The sequence below is a fragment of the Pseudopodoces humilis genome, chromosome 4 (genome assembly GCF_049639895.1).
Source record: "Pseudopodoces humilis isolate 2021_Gansu_Grassland_sample_001 chromosome 4, ASM4963989v1, whole genome shotgun sequence".
Lineage (NCBI taxonomy): Eukaryota > Metazoa > Chordata > Aves > Passeriformes > Paridae > Pseudopodoces > Pseudopodoces humilis.
This window is the reverse complement of record NC_142203.1, coordinates 17,239,169-17,261,029: the sequence shown is the minus strand read 5'-3', so window position 1 is coordinate 17,261,029 and position 21,861 is coordinate 17,239,169. Positions and strand designations below refer to the sequence as shown.

The following is a 21,861-nucleotide window of genomic DNA, read 5'->3' as shown; positions in this document are numbered from 1 at the left end:
GCGGGGAGAGCGCGGAGCGGGAAGCGGCGGGGCCTGGAGCCGCGGCGCGCGCGCTGATTGGCGGCGTGCTGCCCGGGGCCGGGGGGGAAGGGCCCCGCCGGGGACCCGCCCTTCGTCCCGGCTGCCGCCACCGAGCCGTGCCCAGGGCTGCGGGGTGCGCACCGTCGCCTCTCACTGCCGGCCCGCGCCCGGACAGCCGACCGCCGTCGCGCCGCTCCTGCCGTCCGAGCTTGGGTGGGGTCCAGCCATGTCCAAGCCGCCACCTAAACCGGCGAAGCCAGGTGAGGGAAGGGCAGAGGGGCCTGGCCCGTGTTCCCCGTGCGGGGCGTGACGCAGCCCGCTGACTGCTGACACGTGAATGGCTTGGGTTTCGGATCTGCGCTCTCAAGCACAGTCCGGGCGAGGGTGGGAGTGGGGCTCAGCCGCCCTTCCGGACCGCACGCTTGCTGTCGCCGAAGAGGGCTGCCCCTCCCGCGGCTGGAAAGCACCGGGGGCTGTCCTCGGGCATCGTGTCTGGGCCGACTGTAGCTCGGGAGGAGGTTCGCGGGTGTCCCCAAGTCGGAGCCATCGGCCGGGGACAGGCTCCCCGTGTCCTCCGGCCCCGGCCTTCCTCGGCTGCAGCGCGGAGCCGCGGTGCCCGGCGGTGGCACTTGGCGTCGTGGGGTGCCCGGCCGGGAGCTGCTTGCGTAGCCTGAAATGCATAGGAAACCTTTTACCCTTTTGAGAAACAGCGCCGAGCTACTCTGAGGTTTGCCTCGTGGTTGCACGGATTTGGCAATACATTAAGGCATAGCACCAGTTTTGCAGTATAGTGGCGTGCAACATTCTTCATCTTCGGAGATGGAATCCACTGTTTTCCCCTGTTGGTCTCCTAACAGCCACACTCTAAATGTGCTCTTTGAAATAAAGGTGTCAATGTGCACATCGCCCTTTCTAGTGCATTTAGTCATCGATGTGTGGGGTTTTGTTCCTTTGGGTTTTTTCCGGAAAAAATTACCGTAAAGCTGGTTTTCTAAAAAAAATTAATAGCAACCATAGCTTTTTCTAAAAATACATTGAAAAGCCATTGGAACTGGCACAGTTTTAAATCTCAGAATGGAGATGGCGTTTTTCAGGTAAATATACGTTCTTCTGTCAAAAATTTAACCTTTAGCTTTAGCGGTTTGGGTTTTTCAGTAAGGAATTGATTTAATTTAATTTAATGGCTGTTTATCATGTTTGTGTCTCATCTGTCAGTGTAAAAGCTTAAATTCTTATGTAGAAATTAAAAATCCTGTGATTTTAATTAAATAGGTAAGACGAGTTGATCCCTAAGTACATCCGAATGTCAACTTTTTTTTTGCACTTTGAATACTATTTGAAATGCCAAAGTAAAAAAAAAAAAAAAATGTTAATTTAATGCATAGCCAAACTGAGTATTTTAACTCCAGTGAGTTGAGTATGACAACTTGTTTTATAAGTTTTCAATTTGAAGTCATGTAAGTGCAGAAACAGTTTAGACCATTTAAACCATCAGTCTCATCCTGCCTGCAGGAGCAAAATCTAACGCTCTCTGGCTATAATTTCATCCTTAGAAGAATTTGCTCTGCCCTGTAGTTTCTTAAGCTTCTTTGAAACCAGGTTACTTTAAATGAAGAAGACAGTAATAAAAGCATTGCTGTTGTGGACCCTTACAGAAAACAATCAGTACTGAGAAAATCTGCAGGCTTCTGAAAGGATGTGGTGTTTCACAGCTGAATATGTGTGAAAAACGGGATTTTCCAATTAAGTTGATAACTCATTTTTCTGTTTTTCCAGAGGATGAGTTAAATTTAACCTAAGATTCTTAAGGAGTTAAAGGCTCTAGCCCTGCCTAACTTACAGGAGCTCTCAGACTGACTCAGACATGTTCTGTCTAATACTAGGTGTCCCTCCCTAGTTTGATGGGGTGCAGTTTGTGGTGTGCTTGATCTGATAAAATGCGGACTGTCGTGAAAAGGACAGGCTCCCTACCCCCACCATCACTTTCTGTTCCATTTACTTAGGTGACAACGTGGTGGTGCTCTAACTTTTTTATGTAAGGTTATTTTTTTTTGTCTATGTATGGTTATTTTTATGTCTGATGAACTTGCTGAGCTGGTTTACCAGCATGAGTGCTTGACACAGCAAAAGGAAATTTATAGAAGGAAGACAAAGAAAATAAGATTGTCTTACACTTTCAGAGCTGATTAAGGGTAATAAGATTAATTTTTCCAAATCCCTAATGTTTGAGGAGAGAATATTTTATTGTGTCTGTTGTGTAAGATTTTTTCAAAGTAATCTTCTGAGAGGGATTGCCTTCTAGCGTACTTCAAAATCTCTCTGTATTTTGAAATTCAAAATATCTCTGTATATTCAAAATATCTCATGTGTATTGCATGTCTGACTTCTGTGTGTTAATACAGAATACAGATAATACACCTTTGATACTGTAATCGAATTTCTTAGGGTTATGGATAGATGCTATTTAAAGATGTAATTATAGGAACTGTATGTGGTTCTACAGCAGTGGAAGGCTGTCTCTTTTAGTGGCATTTTGACTCTATCTGCTCGAATGTCTTTGTGCCTTTGGTCAAGCTGTGTTGATTTTTCTTCACTGATCATTACTAGGCATCAAGTCTATAAACTCGGTCAGGACACAGAAAGCCTGATTGCATTGCTGATGGATTGCTACAGTTCAGGACAGGCAGAGGAGAAACTAACCAGGAGATGTTGGTTGCTGTTGTCCTTTCCTTAGTGTTTGGGAAATAAGAAGTGCAAATTGGACAGAGAAGGAAGGAAATATTTGATGGTGGGGAAGTAAAAATCTATAACAAAATAAATGTCCTTTTTAAAACAGTGAGTGTTCACTGCTCAACTTGGGTATTTTGGCTATTACAGTTGCACAGTGCTTTAAAAATGTGGGGAAAAGAGGAGATGTAAAAGGAGGAAAACCAACTAGCTGTGGCACTGTCATTTTCTTCAGTACATGAGAGCATGTTTTATGACAGATTGCTTTTCTGTAAATCCTGTTGCATGCACAGCACATAAGGATTTCAGTTACAGAGGGATGGTTTTGACATCAACATGTGTTAGACAATTGTGTTTGTGAACACTTGAGCTCATCTTTTGGGTCTGTAGTCAGTCCTTGTGTAAGGAGACAAGACTGTTTATAGAGGCTCTAAAAGTGTATCAACTTAAAGGGTTTTGAGGCTTTTTTTTTTAACAAGTGCTTTGCTTTTCTTGTGTGAGTCTGTTATTGTCTTCTAGCTGTAGTTTTTATTTAGACTCACTATTGAAAATAAAAGGGAATGGAGTGGATGTTGAAAACAGCAGAAATAGACTTTTCTGACAGCCCTGTGCAAGAGTAGGTTTTCCCCTCCATCTTTTTAGAAATCTGTTGATGTCTCAAACTACAGTACTCTTTGCAGGGTTCATATCATGTTGGATATTAATCCTGTTTACAAAAGTTACTTATTAAGTCCTTTAGATTTGACGAGCTTTAGTGGCTTCTGCTTAGTTGTCTGCTACTTAAGCAGTGTCTTCTTGAAGAGTGACTGTCTCGTGATGTCCTTTTCATTAGAGCCTTATATAGTGTGCAGCAAAAGCTTTTGGGGAGATGAAGGGGGTGTATCGATATTTTTTTAAAAAACCTTACTATCATGTTCACAGTAAGGTTTGTTGATCCTGGCCTAGAGTTGACACAACATTTATATTTTATGGAGAAAGACCAGCCTTTGTTCCAAGGAAATTAGAGTTTTAAATTACTCCAGTTGAGAGGGAGGGAGGAGAAATGTAAGGATTTAGCATAAAGGGTTGCTATCTCAAAGCAGTTTGACTTTTCTCCCACTAGTAGAGTTAAAAAGTTTAATGAGAGTTTAACTCCCATCAGAGTTAAAAAGTAGGATTCTGGACATAAATACTTAGTTTGAATCATAAGCAACTTCACCTCAACTCTAAGGTGAAGTAGGAGCTGTGACAGCATTCACAGGAGCAGAACACTCGCATTGAGTCACATGCCTAAGACGTTGGTAGTAGGTTTAAATTTGACATAAGTGGTGGTGGTTTGGGTTTCTTCTGTACTCAAGGAAAGGTTTCTGTTAGCTAGGAAGATGTGAGCATGTGAATGTGGGGAATTACACTGCAGCCATCAGGTCTGAGGGGAGAAAAACATCAGAGAAACAACAGTTCCCAGTCTGCTTTCAACATGAATCATAAACTTTCATTTCTGACCTCAAACCGTCTTACTGCTGCAAGTTGCTGGGACCTCCAGCAAACTTCCTGCAAGTGAAGGCATGCTGGTATTGATAAAAACAAAAATTGATAAGGAACAGAAGATTTCAGCATCAGGCTATGACAGTGACATTGTGTTCACATTCATCTTCTGTGAGAGTATTTTTACTTCTGATTTTCTGTAATGAAATTATGTTTGTTCCTTCCATTCCAGATACTGATTACTGTAGTAGTACATGATTTTTCCTGGATACCCCAGTTAGTCATCTAAGCTGGTACCAGTCTATTCTTTGCATTCCTTTTAATATGTTCCTGAACAAATTCTTGGGCTCACTTGCTTGTTTCTTTAATGCACTTCCCCCCCGCTCCCCCAGCATGTATTCTCTGTGTTCACTTCCCCTTTCTAATCAGCATTACTTGAAGATGGTTCTCTAAACCCTGGGGACTCCACCTTTTTCTCTCAGTTGTGGCAATCCTTAGAAGCTATGTTGAACTCTGCTGTGTCTGTGAGCAAATGGTACTCCTGTAAAAAGTATTTCCAGTACTTTTGTGCCTGTTTGGAGGCCTGTGTGCAAAGCACCTTGTTTTCCAATTCCAAATGCTACAGGCTTGGAGCAGAGAGGCTAGAAAGCTTCCCAGAGAAAAGGGACCTGGGAGTGCTGGTTGACAGCTGGCTGAACATGAGTCAGTCCAGGTAGCCAAGAAGGCCACTGGCATCCTGGCCTGCATGAAAAGTAGTGTGGACAGCAGACAGTATCTGTCCCCCTGTATAGGGTGCTGGTCAGGCTGCACCTCAAGTCTTGTGTCCAGACCTAGGCCCCTCACTGCACAAAAGACATTGAGCTGCTAGAGAGAGTCCAGAGAAGGGCAGTAGAGCTGGTTAAGGATCTGGAGGGTAGGTGGTACGAGGAGTGGCTGAGGGAGCTGGAGGAGTTTAGCCTCTAGGAAGGGAGGCTGGGGCAGACCTTATTGCTTTGTACAGCTGTCTGAACGGAGGTTGTAGCAAGGTGGGTGCTGGTTTCTTGTCCCAAGTGACGAGTGATAGGACAAGAGAGAATGGCATCAAGTTGTGCCATGGAAGTTCAAGTTGGATATTAAGGAAAATTTCTTCACTGAAATTGTTTGTCAGGTATTGGAACAGGCTTTGCGTATTTTCTCCTTTTGGGCCCTTTTTACAGGTATGGCTTCAAATTAATTGTTTTCAGTCAAGTTGGTGCTAGAGTAACTGATTCTGAACTGTTCCTGTGCAGCATTATGGCAGCAAGGAGAAAGGTAGCTGATAAGAGCCCAGGATTAGCATGAACCGTTTAAGAGGTTGATAGACTTGTGTTTTTTTAATTAACTGTAGATTACCATAGTCAATTCTGATTTTCTACAGCACAGAGGTTATCCCTCTGTGTACTGTAAGGCATGGACATTGTTTTGTGACACACAGTGAGTCGGTTCATCTTGAGTTAGTTATTCTAATGGTAATTAGATAAGGTAATGGTAGTTAGGTGAGTTATTTTTATAGTAGTCTTGAGCTACTCAGTCTTAATATAGATAATGAAAAGATGCTGCACCAGGATCAATATCTGATTAGTTGCGTCTTGTTTGATTTTAGTGAGATTTGATTATGGCTCTCTATAGGAGATGCTAACAAAAGACTCAGATCAGTCCAGTGGGGCCAAGCCTTGGTAGCTCCTGTGAACATTGACTTACTGCCATCATTATTTTGTTAAAAATACATGTGTTTTGAACCAAGGACTCTGTTGGGGTGTTTTGTTTTTTTTTTATTTGAGGATGTAACATTAATTGAAAGCTAATGAAATTTCATTATCTCCCCTTTGGTGCTGAAATTCCAGCCTAACACAAATTACCTAAGTAATGCCATGCAGGTATAGGTCAGGGTTTTTTTTTTTGTTTTTTTCTTTTTCAGTTTTTCATTAGGAGGGTTGAAAGCAAATAAGAGTGGAGAATGTTTCGATGGTAGAGGGGATTTTAATGCTAGTGTCTGTGGTGGTTTAGAGAAGCTAGAGTGGAAGAACAGAAAGGAAGTGGGGAAAAAAAGTCACTGTGAGAGAAACAGTAACTCCTTGTTGCTGTGCTCCTTACTTAACACTTCTTTGGAAGCAATCTTCTGTTAATGATACTGCAATTGATTTAAAATAAAACCTCAAAGTTGTAAGAAGAAAACAAAAATCTCACAGTCTTTTTAGAAGACGGCGTTTCAGTTTTGTGAGGTCTTTTTATTACTTGGCATTATGAAGCACAGCATGTATCTCTCTTCAGTACCTATCAGAAGCTGTGTTTTTAAGCTGTTGTTACTGTTTAGTTTCTCCATTTTATTGCTTTTATGCATGGGGAAAGGATCATCTTAGAATTCTGAGTTTTGTGTTTCACTTCCTCAGAAAAGCTGGAGAAGTTTATAGGTGAGTCATTGAAAATAAATTAAAAGATGTAGGGTCAGCCCAGCTTGACATTACTTATATGTTGCTAGTTACACAGAAAAGTTAGTTTGACTCCTTTACCGTGGTGCATTGCTGAAGGAGGGTTTGTAAAGTTGTGACTTGAGAGATTTGTATCTATTTAGTATGTATAATAAGTTACCTTTTTTATTTGTCAGACAGTTGTTTTGCAGATGTTTAATGCAAATTCCATAAGAAGGGAGAAGACACATCTTAAGACTAAAGTTCAGAGTTTGTGAAACTGAAATATTACTGGTTGATGTCTCAAGTTTGCAAAAGCAAGGTGTGCTTTGCTGATGATGTGGAAGATAAACAGTCCAGGTAGAGAGTGTGGGCACCAGAGGATGACCACAACAAACCAACCCATGTTTATCAAGAAACTGGAGTTTGAGCCAGATAAGGGAAGAGGCATATAAGAAGTGTTTTATCACATCTTCCCTTACTCAACTGGCTCAGGTGTGAAAACTTCCTTCAGTGGGGAAGGTGTCAGACATTCACCATAACCCTGAAGGTATTCATCCCTGCGGGTAGGGTGTAACTAGCTTAACTATACCGACTTGAGAGGCAGCTGTCATGTCTTAGCATGTGCCATAAACCATCCAAAACCCCAACCCCAGACCAATTTCTGAGGCTTTCCACCAGAGGACTCCAGATCATCCATGGTGTTGTATCAGAAAGTTTTGATTTCCGCTGTCCCTTCCCAAAGGTACCTGAGCATTCCCACCTGAACCTGAGCATATGTTAATACATTTAACTTTGTGTTTCATGCGTTTTTCCTATGGGTGAAGTTTGTTACCATCACTTTGACATGGACAACATGTGGACATCAAAATTGCTAGTCTTGTCATTGGGTCCATGGGTGGTGATATCTTTCTGTTCTTATCCTTTCTTTCTGTCTTTCTTCTCCTAACTTCTTCTGGAAATATATCGTAAACCAGATGAAAAAATTCCAGTCAAAGCCTTAGTAAATGTCTAGTAAATGGTTAAGTTAAAGCTGGCTAAGTTAAAGTTTCTGAAGTGCCTTAGTCTGGATTTTGCTTTAAAATTTGCCAAGTATCTAATTCTACCTTAGTGTTCTGAAAGTTTGCATGCAAAGGTTTGTTATTGAAGATTTTTGTTGTTTCTCCTGCACACTGTTCCAAATGACTCAAAACAACTTTCCCCTAAACCCACCAAGCAGAACAGGCATAACAGGACTGAAAAGAACCCCTTAGATCTGTCACTGTGCTTAGAAAAAGATTTTTTGTGGGACATATCACTGCCCTGTGCCTCCATCTACTTTACTTTTAAAAGGGATACTCCTCTCATTGATCATGCAGAGAATAAAATAATTTATGTGTGCCTGGTGTCTTGAAATATTAAAAAAGTACATATATATTCTGTGTTCTAGTTACTTAGTCCCTTAAAAGTATGTGGTGGGGAGGTACAGTCAGTCAATTTTGGTAAGTTCAAATTGGTGCTGATTACTGGTTCACTGTCCTACAAGAATCTTGAAACGTGGTTTGTACTAGAGAGATAGTAGTAAGTGGGAGCAGAGGAAGACCTTGGGTGCTTTCTAACTTTTTGTGTCTTCCAAAGCAGAAATTATTGCCAATGCAAGATCTGTCTGCATGCCTAGAGATAAGTATTGCTAGATAAAGGTACTTCCAGTGATGACAGGTACCCCTGTGCCTAATAAAATACGATTTCTCTGTGTATGCAGAACTGGGATTCAAGTCTAATGTGCCCTTTGTATGCTAAGATTTTGTTATTTTAATCTTCTAGACTGAATTTGTGCGGTAGAATTTGATACCAAAAAAGCTATTACAAATGCTAAAGTCCCCTTGTTCTAAGCTCTTAAATGAAACAAAGTAAACAGGCTTAGTATCTCTTTATCAAGAAATTCTTTAGAGATTGGTGACAGTAATGAGTAGTGTTTAACTTCAATATAAAGTGCTATGAAATTAACAGTAACCAGACCTGTAGTTTTGTAGATGCAGATGTATACTTTGTATTTCATCACAGAAGAATGTTTTAGTCTGTGTGCAACACCACAGTTGGACGTTTGGGGAAGTAACTCCCTGTTTCTGGTTTATAGAATTTTTTAAAAACCCACAAACAAACAATGAATTGCTTTTTGTTTAAAAAATGTGTCAGCCGTACTGTAATCAGCATCATTGTTTCCAGTCTTGTCTCCACAGGTGTGATAGCTTTAGAGTATCTGTTGGCACATATGAAGTACATTAGTATGAAAGACACATGCAACACACAAATGTGTATTTCCTCCTTTTCCCTGTCTTCTGTCATCTTCTCATTTCCCCTTTTATTATTTCTTACTCTTCCCTTTTGTTGTCCATTTCCTCCTCTCACACTGAAAATTGGTGCATGACAGTTGCAGTCTCCATAGTTATGTGCAGTTCTGTCTTGTGTTTTTGTGTCTTCTGTGTGAGAAAGCCAAGGAGAAGGGTCAGTACACCTGTCTTCCATCCTGTTGTGTCATCTCTTGTTCTTTTTTCTTTTATTTTTTTTTCTTCCTTTATTTTTTGTTATTATTGCTTGGCTTCTTGTAACTGCAGTTCATGTTTTGTGCTGGAGCTCTTTGGTCTAGAATGCATTACTGTGTGCTGTCCTTGTTCATCATCTCTGTACTGGTAGTAAACATCACTCAGCTTTCATTCTTTTTAGCAGTTACCACAGCTGCAAGTATTTTGTTTCTGGGGCAAAGGTTTGAGAAGTGTTGCAACTTTAATGTCTAGGAAATGGCTGCTGTGTGAAAGAGAGAACCAACCAATAAAGCCAAATTGAATTTCTGTTACTAAAAATTAGGAACTGGGAAGAACAATTACATATTGGAAAAAAAAATATGTACAGTATCTACATGCACTTGGCAATGTGATTACACAGATCCATTTTACGTTTGTTGTTTTATATACACTTAGTGACAAAAAAGCCTGAGAATAGACAACTACAGAAATGTTTTCATTAGTAGTTTTGCATTGGCAACTATGCCTTGGCATTCCTGTTGCTAGGGAATATCCAGAGACATATTGAAAATATAATTCAAGAGCTACCCCAATGGGCAGCAATTGCTGCAAAATGGCAGTTGGGTACCATCCTCCTTTCTCAAGGTGGTCAGCATGTTCACCTCCAAAATGTAATTTTTAAAGCCCTTAAGTTAACTTTCTAAAATGAGCACTTTTGTGGGTAGGATTTTAGATACTGGGATAATAAAGACTACATCTAGCAGAAAAAAAAAAAAACCACAAAAAGAATTCTAGAGATGATGGTTCTTAATTAAAAATGTAAAGGTTTATTCTACTCTGTCTTTACTCACTTAGCTCCATTTAATAAACAACAAAAGATGTTGCGTGTGTACACTTTATTTTACTGTATAGCCTTTAGTAATAAGTTCATCAGTTTCTCTGAGAACACAAAATAGCCTAGACCTAGTGTGACCTAAGTAGCACATTCTCCTGGTGGATCAAACACTGCTTCAGTCACAACTTAATCTTTATAAACACATATAGTGTAAGAACCTTTGTGTAACCTACACTTGCAAGCTTAAAACATTTAAAAGTAAACAAACCTACATGCTTAAGACTTCATATACCTAAAAGTAAACAATACAGAACAGTCTGCATAATATATTCCTCCAGTAAGTCCAGTGGACTCCAGTATTTTGGCTAATTAAACTATGTAACATACGTGTTACTTCTGTATTTGTACTTTCTGTTCATGCTCTAGAAATGTACTGTTTGAATTTTAAAAAGTTTGTAGGGAAGCTTCTCCTGCAGTTTATGCAATTTAATTTGAACCTCTCTGCATTAAGGTTGATTTTTTTCTTGGCTTGAATGCTGACATTCTCTTCCAAAGTGCCCTATTAAAACATCTGTTAGCCACTTACTGGAATTGCAAACCCTATGCCTTATTTTAAACATCTGACTAAAACAGGACATCAGCTGTACATTAAATAGGACTTTGTAACTGTTGATCATTTTTCTTTGTGAGTTCTGTGTTACTGCATTATTTTCCTAATAATGACTGCAAGTAAGTGTAAGCATATGTTGGTGAAATTTGTCATTGGTTCGTTTCTTTCTTCTTTCCTTAATTCTTTGTCATTTGACAGATTTGATGCTGGTAATAAAAGTACGTACAGCAATGTATGAGTGTGTGAGGGTACACATGATTAAAATTACGTTTTTCCTTAGAATCAGTGACAACACTTCTGTTGCCCAGTGAGCTATAATGACTGTGTTAAGTGTGCAGAAGAGGTTACTTACATGTAACTAATCAGGTGGCCAGTTTCCTTCATAACCCATGTTGCTGGGTTTTTTAACTCAGGCTGCTGAGTCTTTTCATTGTGATTTTCTCTGATAGAGGCATAGCACAAATTCATTCAGCAACCACCATTAAGCTTGAAGGAAAGGAATGTATTTGGATTTAAGGGCTGCATTTAAAGGCATGATTCTGGTACTGATTTTTTTTAATTGTTTGTTTGTTTGTTTGTGGGTTTTTTTTAGGTCAGGTTAAAGTATTCAGAGCCCTGTATACGTTTGAGCCCAGAACGGTAAGTACATCTATACTTCAGTGGTTTAAGAATCTTACTTTTAACCTTGTCTCTAATATTTCATCAGTTCTGCTGTTACTGGCATATTAGACTTATTGTACTAAATTTTTAATAAACTGTTGATGGATAGTCAATTCTTAATGTGAATAAAACTCTGGTTAATCATCAGGTTTTTTTAAGAACAGCTCTGTTTAAAAGTAGCATGCTTTCTTCTGTAGTATCAGTTACCTACAATCAAGGATCAGAAATCTTAAATAATTTGTTTTTTCTTCCAAAGACAACAATGATAGTTGGAATCTTAGAGATCTGGAGAACTGGGACCAATGAAAAAGAGAATGAAGTTAACAAACATAAGATACATTTCACTGCTTCCTTTGTACAGCGCTTTGTTGGAAAGGCCACAGTCTTCCTGTGTTGTTAGGAAAGTTACTGATCCAGAAAGTTAGCTGTAATAAAGTCAAACTATGGACTGTCTAGCTGTTGTCTAGGTGATAGAGAATTTGAGTGGTCATTCTTTTGAATGAAGAGGTGAATGTATTCTGACTTATACAGGCATTTGTTTTTCCTATGTACACACATTCAGATATATTTCTTTACTTTTTTTTTTTTCTTTTTTTTAAAGCCAGATGAACTGTACTTTGAAGAAGGAGATATCATTTACATCTCTGACATGGTGAGTCCAAGACATCCCACACTGACTGAATGAATTCTGAGATGCAATATAACCCATCTAAAATATTTTCTGTTTTCTTTGCAGAGTGATACAAATTGGTGGAAAGGAACTTGCAAAGGGAGAACTGGACTTATTCCAAGTAACTATGGTAAAGTCTAGAATATTTTTATTTCCTAAGATCATTCACAATCAAAGAAAATCACTAAATAAAAAGATGTCTTTTGAAAAGGAGATCACAGTATTGGTACTTAACAGTACTCCACCATGTATTTCAGAATACATCCATGTGCAGTATCAGTTACCACTGTACATCAGCAGTGGACAAGCTGTCATGTGTTTTTATAACCCAGGGACAGCTTGAGTTTGCCGAGTGTTCGTGTTTCTGGTTATGCACTTAACAGATACTGAGATACTCTCAGTTTTGAGGGGAAGAACACTTGGATCTAAAGGATGGAATTTTGTTTGCCTGTTGTTGTTTTGTAGTGAATATATTCTGCCATAGAAAACATTGGTTTCTTAGGGTTTGTACCACATTAAATATCCCATACATGTTTGGACTGAATAGAAACTGCTTTTTCAGATTGAACTAAAATCACTTTTAAAAGCCATGAGTACAGACAACACAATTCCTCCAAGTCCTGCCAGGAACTGTAGGCAGTGTAGCAGTGTCTCATGACAGATTGCATCGCAGCTGCCAAAATGACTTAGGTTGGTTCATGTTGTCCCTTCTTCAGTTGGAGAGATTATAGTAGCCATGCTCTGTTTCCCTGTGCTGTAGTTACTAGAAATACATTAACAGAAATCTATGGTGTAGTCATTGAGGCTGCATCAAATTTCACTTTAGTTTGTGACTTCCGAACTGACTCTACTCTTGCTGTCTGCCAGAGATCAGGGGTCATGCACTGTTAATATGCAAGAAGACTAGTTTATATGTGCTGCATAATGATAAAAAAATTCCAAAAGTAATCTAAATTTCTTTTGAATATTGAAGTGTGGTATATTTAAAATAAACCCAACAATCTGTTAATTCATGTTCCCACTGAGGTTATTTGTAAAGCTTTAATTTTAGACCGGGGTACGAGAGGTGGTGTCTGTCCGCACATTTGCAAAAATTCCATGTATAAGCAGAACAGAAGCTTTTGTAGACCTTAAGAAACAAGAGTACTAGAAGCACATCTTCTGATTTAGACCAGTTGTACAATGTGATGCTATTTGAAGTTTTTCACAAGGTTTTCTCTGAATTAGTTTCCCATACACTGGAAATTAAAGTGCCTCTCACTAGTCTGTCACTCACAAATCTCTTTTCATTTTAGAATCAAATATGTTTTGTTTTCACACAGGTATCAAATACATGTTTCAGAAGTAGTTAGAATTTACTCTTTCATTTCAGTGGCTGAGCAAGCAGAGTCTATTGATAATCCACTGCATGAAGCTGCCAAACGAGGTATGTTTGGTGTTTTAGTTGTGTGATGCTGAAGGATGATTTGCTTATTTTCCACTCTAGTAATAATAGTAAGAATAATAATAGTGATAAGTAATAATAACAATAAAAATGAATTAATAATAATAATAATATTTAGAACGAAGATGTTCTTCCTGTTTTGGTTGTCTTGTTTCTTGAGAAAGTTATTTGGGAAGTTTTAGAGCTTTGAAAAGGTGAGATACTGCCTGGTAGAATTGCCACTCTGTCTATACCCAGAAAAAGTATGGTACCATCCATTTAGCTACACAGGGTCTTCTGGCAATGGAAGAAAAGGTATTTGGTATGAATTAGTATGACTTTGGTATGAGCTGAAATGACTTGATATGACTGGTTGTTCAGTGAATTATAAATATTGCTGCTAATCGCTTCCTCTCTTCATAAGTTCATGGGAGGACTGACACCATTTAGAAAGTACTATTTACTTGTAATGGTTCTTTTAACTTTTCAAAGGAAAAAAGTTAATCAAAACTGATTTTGTCTTTCAGGCAACCTGAGCTGGTTGAGAGAGTGTTTGGATAATAGAGTTGGTGTCAATGGCTTAGACAAAGCTGGAAACACAGCTCTGTATTGGGCATGCCATGGAGGCCATAAAGGTATCAGAGCATTAATTTGAAATTATTGTTCTCTGGTTTTCTTGTTATGCTTGTTAGGCTGATTAATAAAAAATTGCAGTGCTAAATAATAAAGCCAGGGTATTTTCAACATAATTCTGTTTTTTAAAATAAAAATCAGGCTAGGAGGGAGGTTCAGCTGCATCATGTACTGTGTGTTTTGTTGTTGCTGTTGAAGCAGGCATGCTTATTAGTGTAACATAGAGGCAGAGTGGAAGAAGGACAGATCAGAAAGAACTGTGACAGTATTTGGGGTATTTCACGCAGGAGCATCTTTTTGTGACTAGTTGTTGTTTGTCTAATGCAGTCTGACTAACATATTTTCATTAGCTGATTTGATTGGTCTTTGATTGGATCTTAACTACAATGAATGCAAAAACAGCATAATTTCTTTCAACTAAATTCTTCTCTTACCTTCTCGCCCTGTTTTCTGCAGATGTAGTAGATGTCCTGCTTACCCAGGCAAACCTAGAGTTAAACCAACAGGTAGGTTGAACTAATAGACCCTTAAAGTAGAGGTGTGATGTTACTCATCCTTAGTAGAAGCTGAAAGGTTTTTTGCTGCATTTTAATCCTGTTGCTTTTCCCTCTAACTCCACAGAACAAATTGGGAGACACAGCTTTGCATGCTGCTGCATGGAAAGGTTATGCAGATATTGTAGAGATGCTGCTGGAAAAGGGTAAAGATCTTTACTAAAGTTTCAACAATCTGTGTGCAGACTAGATTGCTGAATGTTTTTTAATTTGTATTTCTTAACTGTTTCCATATAACAGGTACAGTTGTTAGCCATCTCACCTGCCTGACTTGCAGGAAAAAACTTGCAGAAAAGTCTGGCAGCTGTTTGGAAAGTAGACAACTAACCTGCTCAAGATAATTTAATCCCACTTTACAGACAAAATTAGGCACTTAAACCCCAGAACAGCAATGACATCTGCTTCCTTAATAAGGAAGGGCAGCCAGCAAGTTCCCTAGTCAACTGTAGCTTATGCAAGAGTGTCCATAGCTTTTGGTCTGCTTCAGAGCAGTCAGTAGTTCAGATTCCCTTGTCCATTACTGTTCTACCCACATTAGTGAAATTCATATCATAATGACAGTGGTTGAGAAATAACTGGGATTGTGATTCATGATGAAAATTTCCTTCATGAAGGGGCAAGAACAGACCTGAAAAACAATGAGAAGAAGCTGGCTTTAGATATGGCAACAAACGCAGCTTGTGCTTCCTTGCTTAAGAAGAAACAGAGTGCAGGTATTTCTGATTTTCATTTTCTGATAGTTTTACTTCTGGAGAATTAATGTTTTAGTCAAATACCAATATACTGATAGCCATAAAAAACCATTTGGGAGGTACATGGGCTAACAATTGTGTTTGGAAGGGCTTGCTTGAGAGGGTTAGTTTAGAGGTATGATATGAGCATGGTTTATCATATGCTGTGCTGCTGACTCCACACAATATGCCACCTTGTGTCAGCAAGAGGCAAGAGTTCAGAAGGTGTGAAAATAGTAAGGGAAAAGATGAAAATGGAGGAGACGCCCTTCAGACAGAATGAAAGCAAGGATGTGGAAACTATTTTAGAAGTTTTTACTTTTAAAAGGATAAGATATAAAACAATGTGCTGTCTTTCTCCATATGCTTGTCTGTTCCTCCAAACTTAAGCCAAGCAAGCACCAACATATGAGCCTCCTTTTCTCACTGCTAATTTTTTTTATTTTCTTCTAATCTTTGTGTTTCTGAGGGACTGTCTAGCGAGAAAAAGAAAGAATGGTTTCAAGTGTTAATCAAAATAGTCTCACTGCCTCCCACTGTGTTCATATCTCCTAATAGCATAGTGTCCACGTCCAAAAGAGTTTAAAAGGCTATTTCAAAAAGCTGAACAAAGACAAAATTGTGTAACTGAATCAGTGTTGTGTAACTACTATTTCCTATAGCATTCAGGAGGTTGAAGGCAGGGTGGAAACTAAGTGAAACAAGAAATTACTTAAAAACACAGGCAGGGTTACAGTCAGTTTTGGTGGAATATGCTGTACAGCAATTGCATCATCACAGGACTAGTGAGAAATGTGGGAATGCTAACCTGTAGGAGCCTAGAGGTTATGGCAACTAAATGGAGGAATAGCATACTGCAGCTTGAGAAAGCCAGGAAGAGCAGTTGCAGCAAAAATGCTGTCCTGCTCTTTGGTAGAGGTAAAATCAGAATTTCTCAGAAAACAGGCAAATTATTTCTCCCAATCCTGGTTCTTAAGAGAGCAGTTGTAAAAACGGGCAGAAGTCCTTTTGTATGTGTATGTGTATGTGTCTCTATGCGTGTGTGTGTACATACATACATACATACATACATAGGGACACACAGACACACACTGTATATAGAAATACATATATATACTTATATATAATTTTGTAAGTATATGCATAGTATTTATTTTTATATATATGTAAAATATCATTTTTTCCTGAAGTTACTTGTTGCCTGTTAGAAACACTTTGTTCATCTTTGCATGTCAATTGAGACATCTGGTACATGTGTTTTCTCTGTGCTAATGTCCCAGATATTTCCTGATACTAAGTAACTTATCTACGTAACTAATCTACTTCCTCACTACATTTAAATTAATTTTGTTTCAATGACTTACTGATTTTTTTGTCCTTAGTCACCTCATCTATCAGCAGTCTCTGGTAATTTCACACCCTGTTTTTTTTGCTTGCCTTGATATAACAGCTGATAGTCAACTGCAGTTTCAGTATTAGCATCCTTGTTACTTTTTCTGTCTCAACTTGGCCTTTGATAATATCTCTGATACCACTGATCTGTATACTTTTCTTGCATTTTGTATTTTCTAGGTTATTTTCACTGGTTTAAACTTTCTGTCTCTTGAGTCTGCATTTAAGTGTTTCCAATGTCTGGAAGTGAAACACTGTTCTTTTTCAGAGATTCAGTTCTATGTTAGTAGTCTTCGCTCCCTCGTTCCTTTTTATATAAGGTTTCTATCATAGCCCGTCTCTAAAACTGTTTTATTGGAGGAAGCTTACTTTGTCTCCACTTCAGTGTTAAGGTTTATGCTTTATGTGTACAGACAGATACTCAAATGTCAATTGCTGAAGTATGTTCTAAAAATTAAAATCATTAAAATCATGATATAGAAATGCAAAAAGAATGCGTTAATTGTGCTGCTAAACAAGGAAGTAAAAGAAATGTACAGAAAAAAATTTAATTTGTCCTTTCTTGAGGTATGGCCCTTTGAGCACAGGGCTCTGCAATATCTTTTCTTCCTATTTTCCCTTTGTTGCTTGTCCTAAAAAAGAGAAACGTGATCTTTTTCACTTAGATTTCTTTCCCAAAATGGTTGAGCAGGTTCATCTTAAACTTACTCATTTTTCTTCTTCCAGAAATCTGAGATAACATGGTTATCACTTCTGTGAATTAGTCTTGTTACTTTCTGTGCTTGGTATTTTTCGTACTCTTTTTTAATTTTGTTTCTTTCCAGGTACAGTCCGAACATTGAGTAATGCAGAGGAATACCTTGATGATGAAGACTCCGATTAGCTTTCTTAACTCCATATGAAAACCTATAACTTGCATTGTCTATGTTGTTTTCAAAACATATCTTCACAACTGTAAAAATATCTCAGAGTATCGCAGTATAGCCTATAAATGAGAGGACAAAATCATGCTTTGCAAAGGAATAATCTTCATGCAGCCAGAAGATGTCACATTTTGAATCAGAGTTCCTTTTTGGAATTATCACAGAGAAAGTGTGGCACACCTTTATCACTGAGTGGGCAGAGGATTGTCTTCTAAACTTACAGGTTTCATCTCAGGCCTTCCCAAGGCACTTGCCTTGTATCTCTGGAATACTGAAAGGGCCTTGTGGGACAGCAGGACACCACTGCTGGCATTTCCCCAAATCTCCCTGGGTATGTGTTCCTTCATGCAGCTAATACTGACAGTCAGTACTGGCAGGCATAAATGGAGATGCTACTGTAGAGAGGGACCGTTGTTTGCCCTCATGGCAGACAGCATTACCAGGTTTGATTTTTAATTTCGGTAAATTTTTTTCATTTCCTTCCTGTATCCCTGTAAGTGAGATGCAAAATGACCTGAGACAATCTGCCTCAGGAATGCTTTGTCTTCTCTATTGCTGTGGGACCAATCCCTGAAATGTTAACACAGGTGAAATGCTTGCTTAAGTCAGGTTTGCTTTAGAAATTCACTTGGACTTTGTGGCTTGATTATTTTGTTTTTTGAAGTGTATTATGCTGAATCTATTTGTAGCAAAAGGAAGACAAAATAGTTTTCTTTTTATCCTGCCTAAAAAATTTTAATACTGATCTGCTTTTATTTTTTGCAAGTGCTCTTATGTCTTTTCCTAAATTACCTCAAAATTTAGGTGTGTTTGAAGTAACGAGGGAAGATGTGCATCAAATATACCACAGGTTACCTTTAGAAGAGATACCTGAAGCTGAATAAGCATTTCTAAAATGTATTGCTGCTTTCTGTGAATTAAAGAAAAATGGAAAATAAATTCAGCCAGTTTCAAGCTCCCCTGCAGGGTTAAATAATAGCTCTTCCTTCAGATTGCTCAAGTAGCTATAGGCGAGTATTGCACGTTACTGAGAGATACTTTCTTATTGTGATAAGTAAATGTTACAAGGATTTGATACAATCTCATTTTCAGATCTTTTGTCGCTAACTTCTCTAATAGAGACTTCTAGCAAATTCATTCTAACACATCAGTCTGTGATACTAAAACAAAACCAAAGAAAAGAGAAAAAAATAGGGGAGAAAAAAGCTCTTGTGAAAGACTGGGGATAAATGAAAAGCTTTTACAGAAGTCTGGGGATAAATGAAAATCACACTAAGTATTTAAGAGATTTTAAAAAGTCTAGAGCACTCCTAATTTCCTGTTTTAAAAAATACATTGAGCCAGATTTTTATTCTTATCATCCTGGAAAGAACCAGATGCCAGTAAAGCTTGTTAAACTCCTATCAAAGAAGGCAGTGTTTGATTGACCAGAACTGTTTAAGATGGGGACATTGCACAAGCAGTCATCTGCAGATGTAATTCTAGACTGTTTAAATGTTAGAACTATAGAACAAATGTTTTAGCCCTATGGTTAAATGAACAGTGAAGTTATTTTGTGTGAACTTGAAGATCCTAGAGGGAAAGAAATAAAAACCAAAGCTACCAATTTTTTTCTCTCTAGCTTTCATTAGAACAGTTGTTGGACATAATTCGTAACATTTAAGACTGTTCTGCTTCTCATTTAATCAGCCAGCTCTTTTACTTGCTCAGCCTTTTATCATAGTTAAGCTACGTTTTGCTGCATACTGTTGATTAAAATTACACAATTTCAAAATGCAAGCTTTAAAGTCCTGTAATGAGAGGCGAGAAGGTTCAGGTATCTGTTACATGAGTCTTTTTCCTGCATAAACATAGCTCACAAGCTTAAAATTCTTCAGTGACACAGGACATGGAGAGAATGGCTCAAGTCACTGTTTTTTTCTCTTGACCTTTGGAGGCAAAGTCGGTGTTCATAAGTAGTTCTTAATGTAATGTCTTCTGCTGCCATGGGTTCAGCAGCCTACAAGGAAGGTGTTACGCTCACGTCTGTGTAATTAACGGCTGCCAGAAGACCCTGTGTTCTTCTGCAGACAGAATGTGCTGCACAGGAATGGTGACAGAAGCACAAGTTGAGCCCAAGGATTGCATCCAAAGTTCTTGTCAAAGTGTCCTGAAGGAAGTACATCTACATCACAAGACACCTAGGGAGTGCTGTCATTTGTTTCCAGGACAAAAATTACTGCTTTTGTTTTTTTCCCACAGCTTTGTTTTTCTTTCTGAAACTGTCTATTCATCTTGTGAAATACAAATCACTGTGAAAGCTTTCTGGCAATAAATTACTTTTTGTCTAACTCCAGGAGTGAAGTTTTGATTAAAAAAACTGAAACAACACAACAGAAAAAACAAACAAACAAAAAAACTAACCAAAAACCACAATAAACACAAAACCCCATAACAAATGTCTTACAGCTGGAAGAAATTACAGCTGGGGTAAGCTGATAAAACATCTTACTACTTATGCAAACCTACTTGCTCCCCCTACTTTTCTTCAATGTTTGTACCACTACAGACTTACTTAAATTTAAGACATTTTCCAAAGGCAGGTACATGCAGGTATGTAACAATCAGAAAAACAGGGTTTTTAAGAGCAGCAAAAGGAAAGTTTTCAAGCTCATGCTATCTTAGAACTGAATATTGAAGAATATTCTGTCTTGCATACTCCTGGTTGAATGAGTATGTGTGCCTTTCTATTGAAAATCAGCTGTGCTCCAGTCAGAAATTTTGTGCTGTTAAGGAATAGATATTATTTGGATTGATTTGAGGCTCTTTGAAACTGAATTAGTATATTTCATCAAAGGAATTAAATACTTGATCCCTGTTTTGTAGAAAAAAAAATGGGGCATTTCTTGCATTGTCTTTTGTATAGTTCTTGGATTATTGATAAGTTCCAAGTTAATATACTGTTTTTCTAAGACAAAGTCCATCTTAATGGACTCTAACACAACCCATTATCTGAAATGTAATTTGCCTAAAACAGTTAAGGTCACACTAAGTATTTAAACTGAGTGGCCCATTTTTTAACAAAGCCTTCAACTTTAAACCCTGACTTCTAATTTCTGAAAACAATAATATGTTTCATGTGTTTGAGTTTTATATTAGGGGCCAAAGATTGCTGGAAGTAAGTTAGCCTGACCTTGTTTTAATTTCATTTACATGCTACAAAGTCAGGTGTTTGAGCATGCAGCAAACATCGAAATTACAAATTTGTGTGCACCCATTGCCAGCTTCTAAGGAAACCATTGAAACACACCAGAGAGCAGAGTAACAAATAATGGACCTTAGTCATCTGCTTCCTGAGACAGAAACAAGCTGAAGTTAACTAAAAGTGTTTCAGGACAATATTAGTCAACTGTACTTTGATCTTATCAGGAGACACAAGCAAGCAGAAATGGTTTTGAAGAACTCGAAACAGAAATCTTCATAAGAAATTAATTTGGTACAAAATCAATATCCTAATTTGCTAAATAAATAAAAAGGCAACAGCTGGTTTGTTGTGCTTTTTTTGGAACTACACATTAAAGCAGCAGAAGCTAAAAATAAGACATTACTACAAAAGCAATTCAGAAAACAGTGACTTTACATCACACGTTCTGGAACAGAATGTGAACTGGTGTTAGTGTCTTCCTGTGGCAGAGGAAAACTACCAAGTGCCAGTTTACCAGATGCCATTTGTTTCCCAGCTGAGAGTTGATGCTGAAGATGATGCAGCCCACTGGCAACCTTTTCTAGAAAGCCACATCATTGTTTAATCCTCCTACCAAGGTTAGTGGTCTTCCTTAGGGCTCTGCAGTGCAGTCTGTAGAACACCAGAGGATTCTCCTGGAAGTGATTCCCCTGTGACATCGTGACATTGCTAACCTATAAACAATGCCACTGGGAAAAATAGTGTGATCCAGCTGATGTTCAGCCTCACAGTTACAAAACAGGGTTGTTTCCGTGGCTGTGAGCAACTCCTGAGATCAGAGGCTGTAGGAATTTCTTGCGGAGATAATGGTAATTTAGGTGGGATTTTTTAAGTAATTGTGCAGCAGCGCAGAACTTGGCAGGGTATCAATACTCAGCTGTTACATGTGTTGAGTTTATGCAGCCACGAAAGGGTCTGTAACTTGCACTGTTCCCTTGTGAGTTATTCCATTCCCTGAAATCTGAAGCACACATTAGAGTAACTGTTCTATTCTTTCTTCCTCTGTCCATAGATGGACTTCTAACTGTAAGGAAATTTAGTGAGATTTAATATAAAACAGGTAAGAAG

General features: G+C 38.4%; 1 protein-coding gene across 1 annotated transcript; it reads left to right on the top strand.

Moving 5' to 3' along the window:
- The first annotated feature begins 112 nt into the window (after positions 1-112).
- OSTF1 (osteoclast stimulating factor 1) lies at positions 113-19,900 on the top strand. The gene is made up of 10 exons (XM_005530369.3): positions 113-281; positions 11,177-11,223; positions 11,846-11,896; positions 11,981-12,044; positions 13,287-13,340; positions 13,865-13,972; positions 14,427-14,476; positions 14,592-14,670; positions 15,139-15,237; positions 17,472-19,900. The coding sequence occupies exons 1-10, from the start codon at positions 248-250 to the stop codon at positions 17,528-17,530; spliced, it is 645 nt and encodes a 214-aa protein (XP_005530426.1). The 5' UTR covers positions 113-247; the 3' UTR covers positions 17,531-19,900.
- Positions 19,901-21,861: the final 1,961 nt, after the last annotated feature.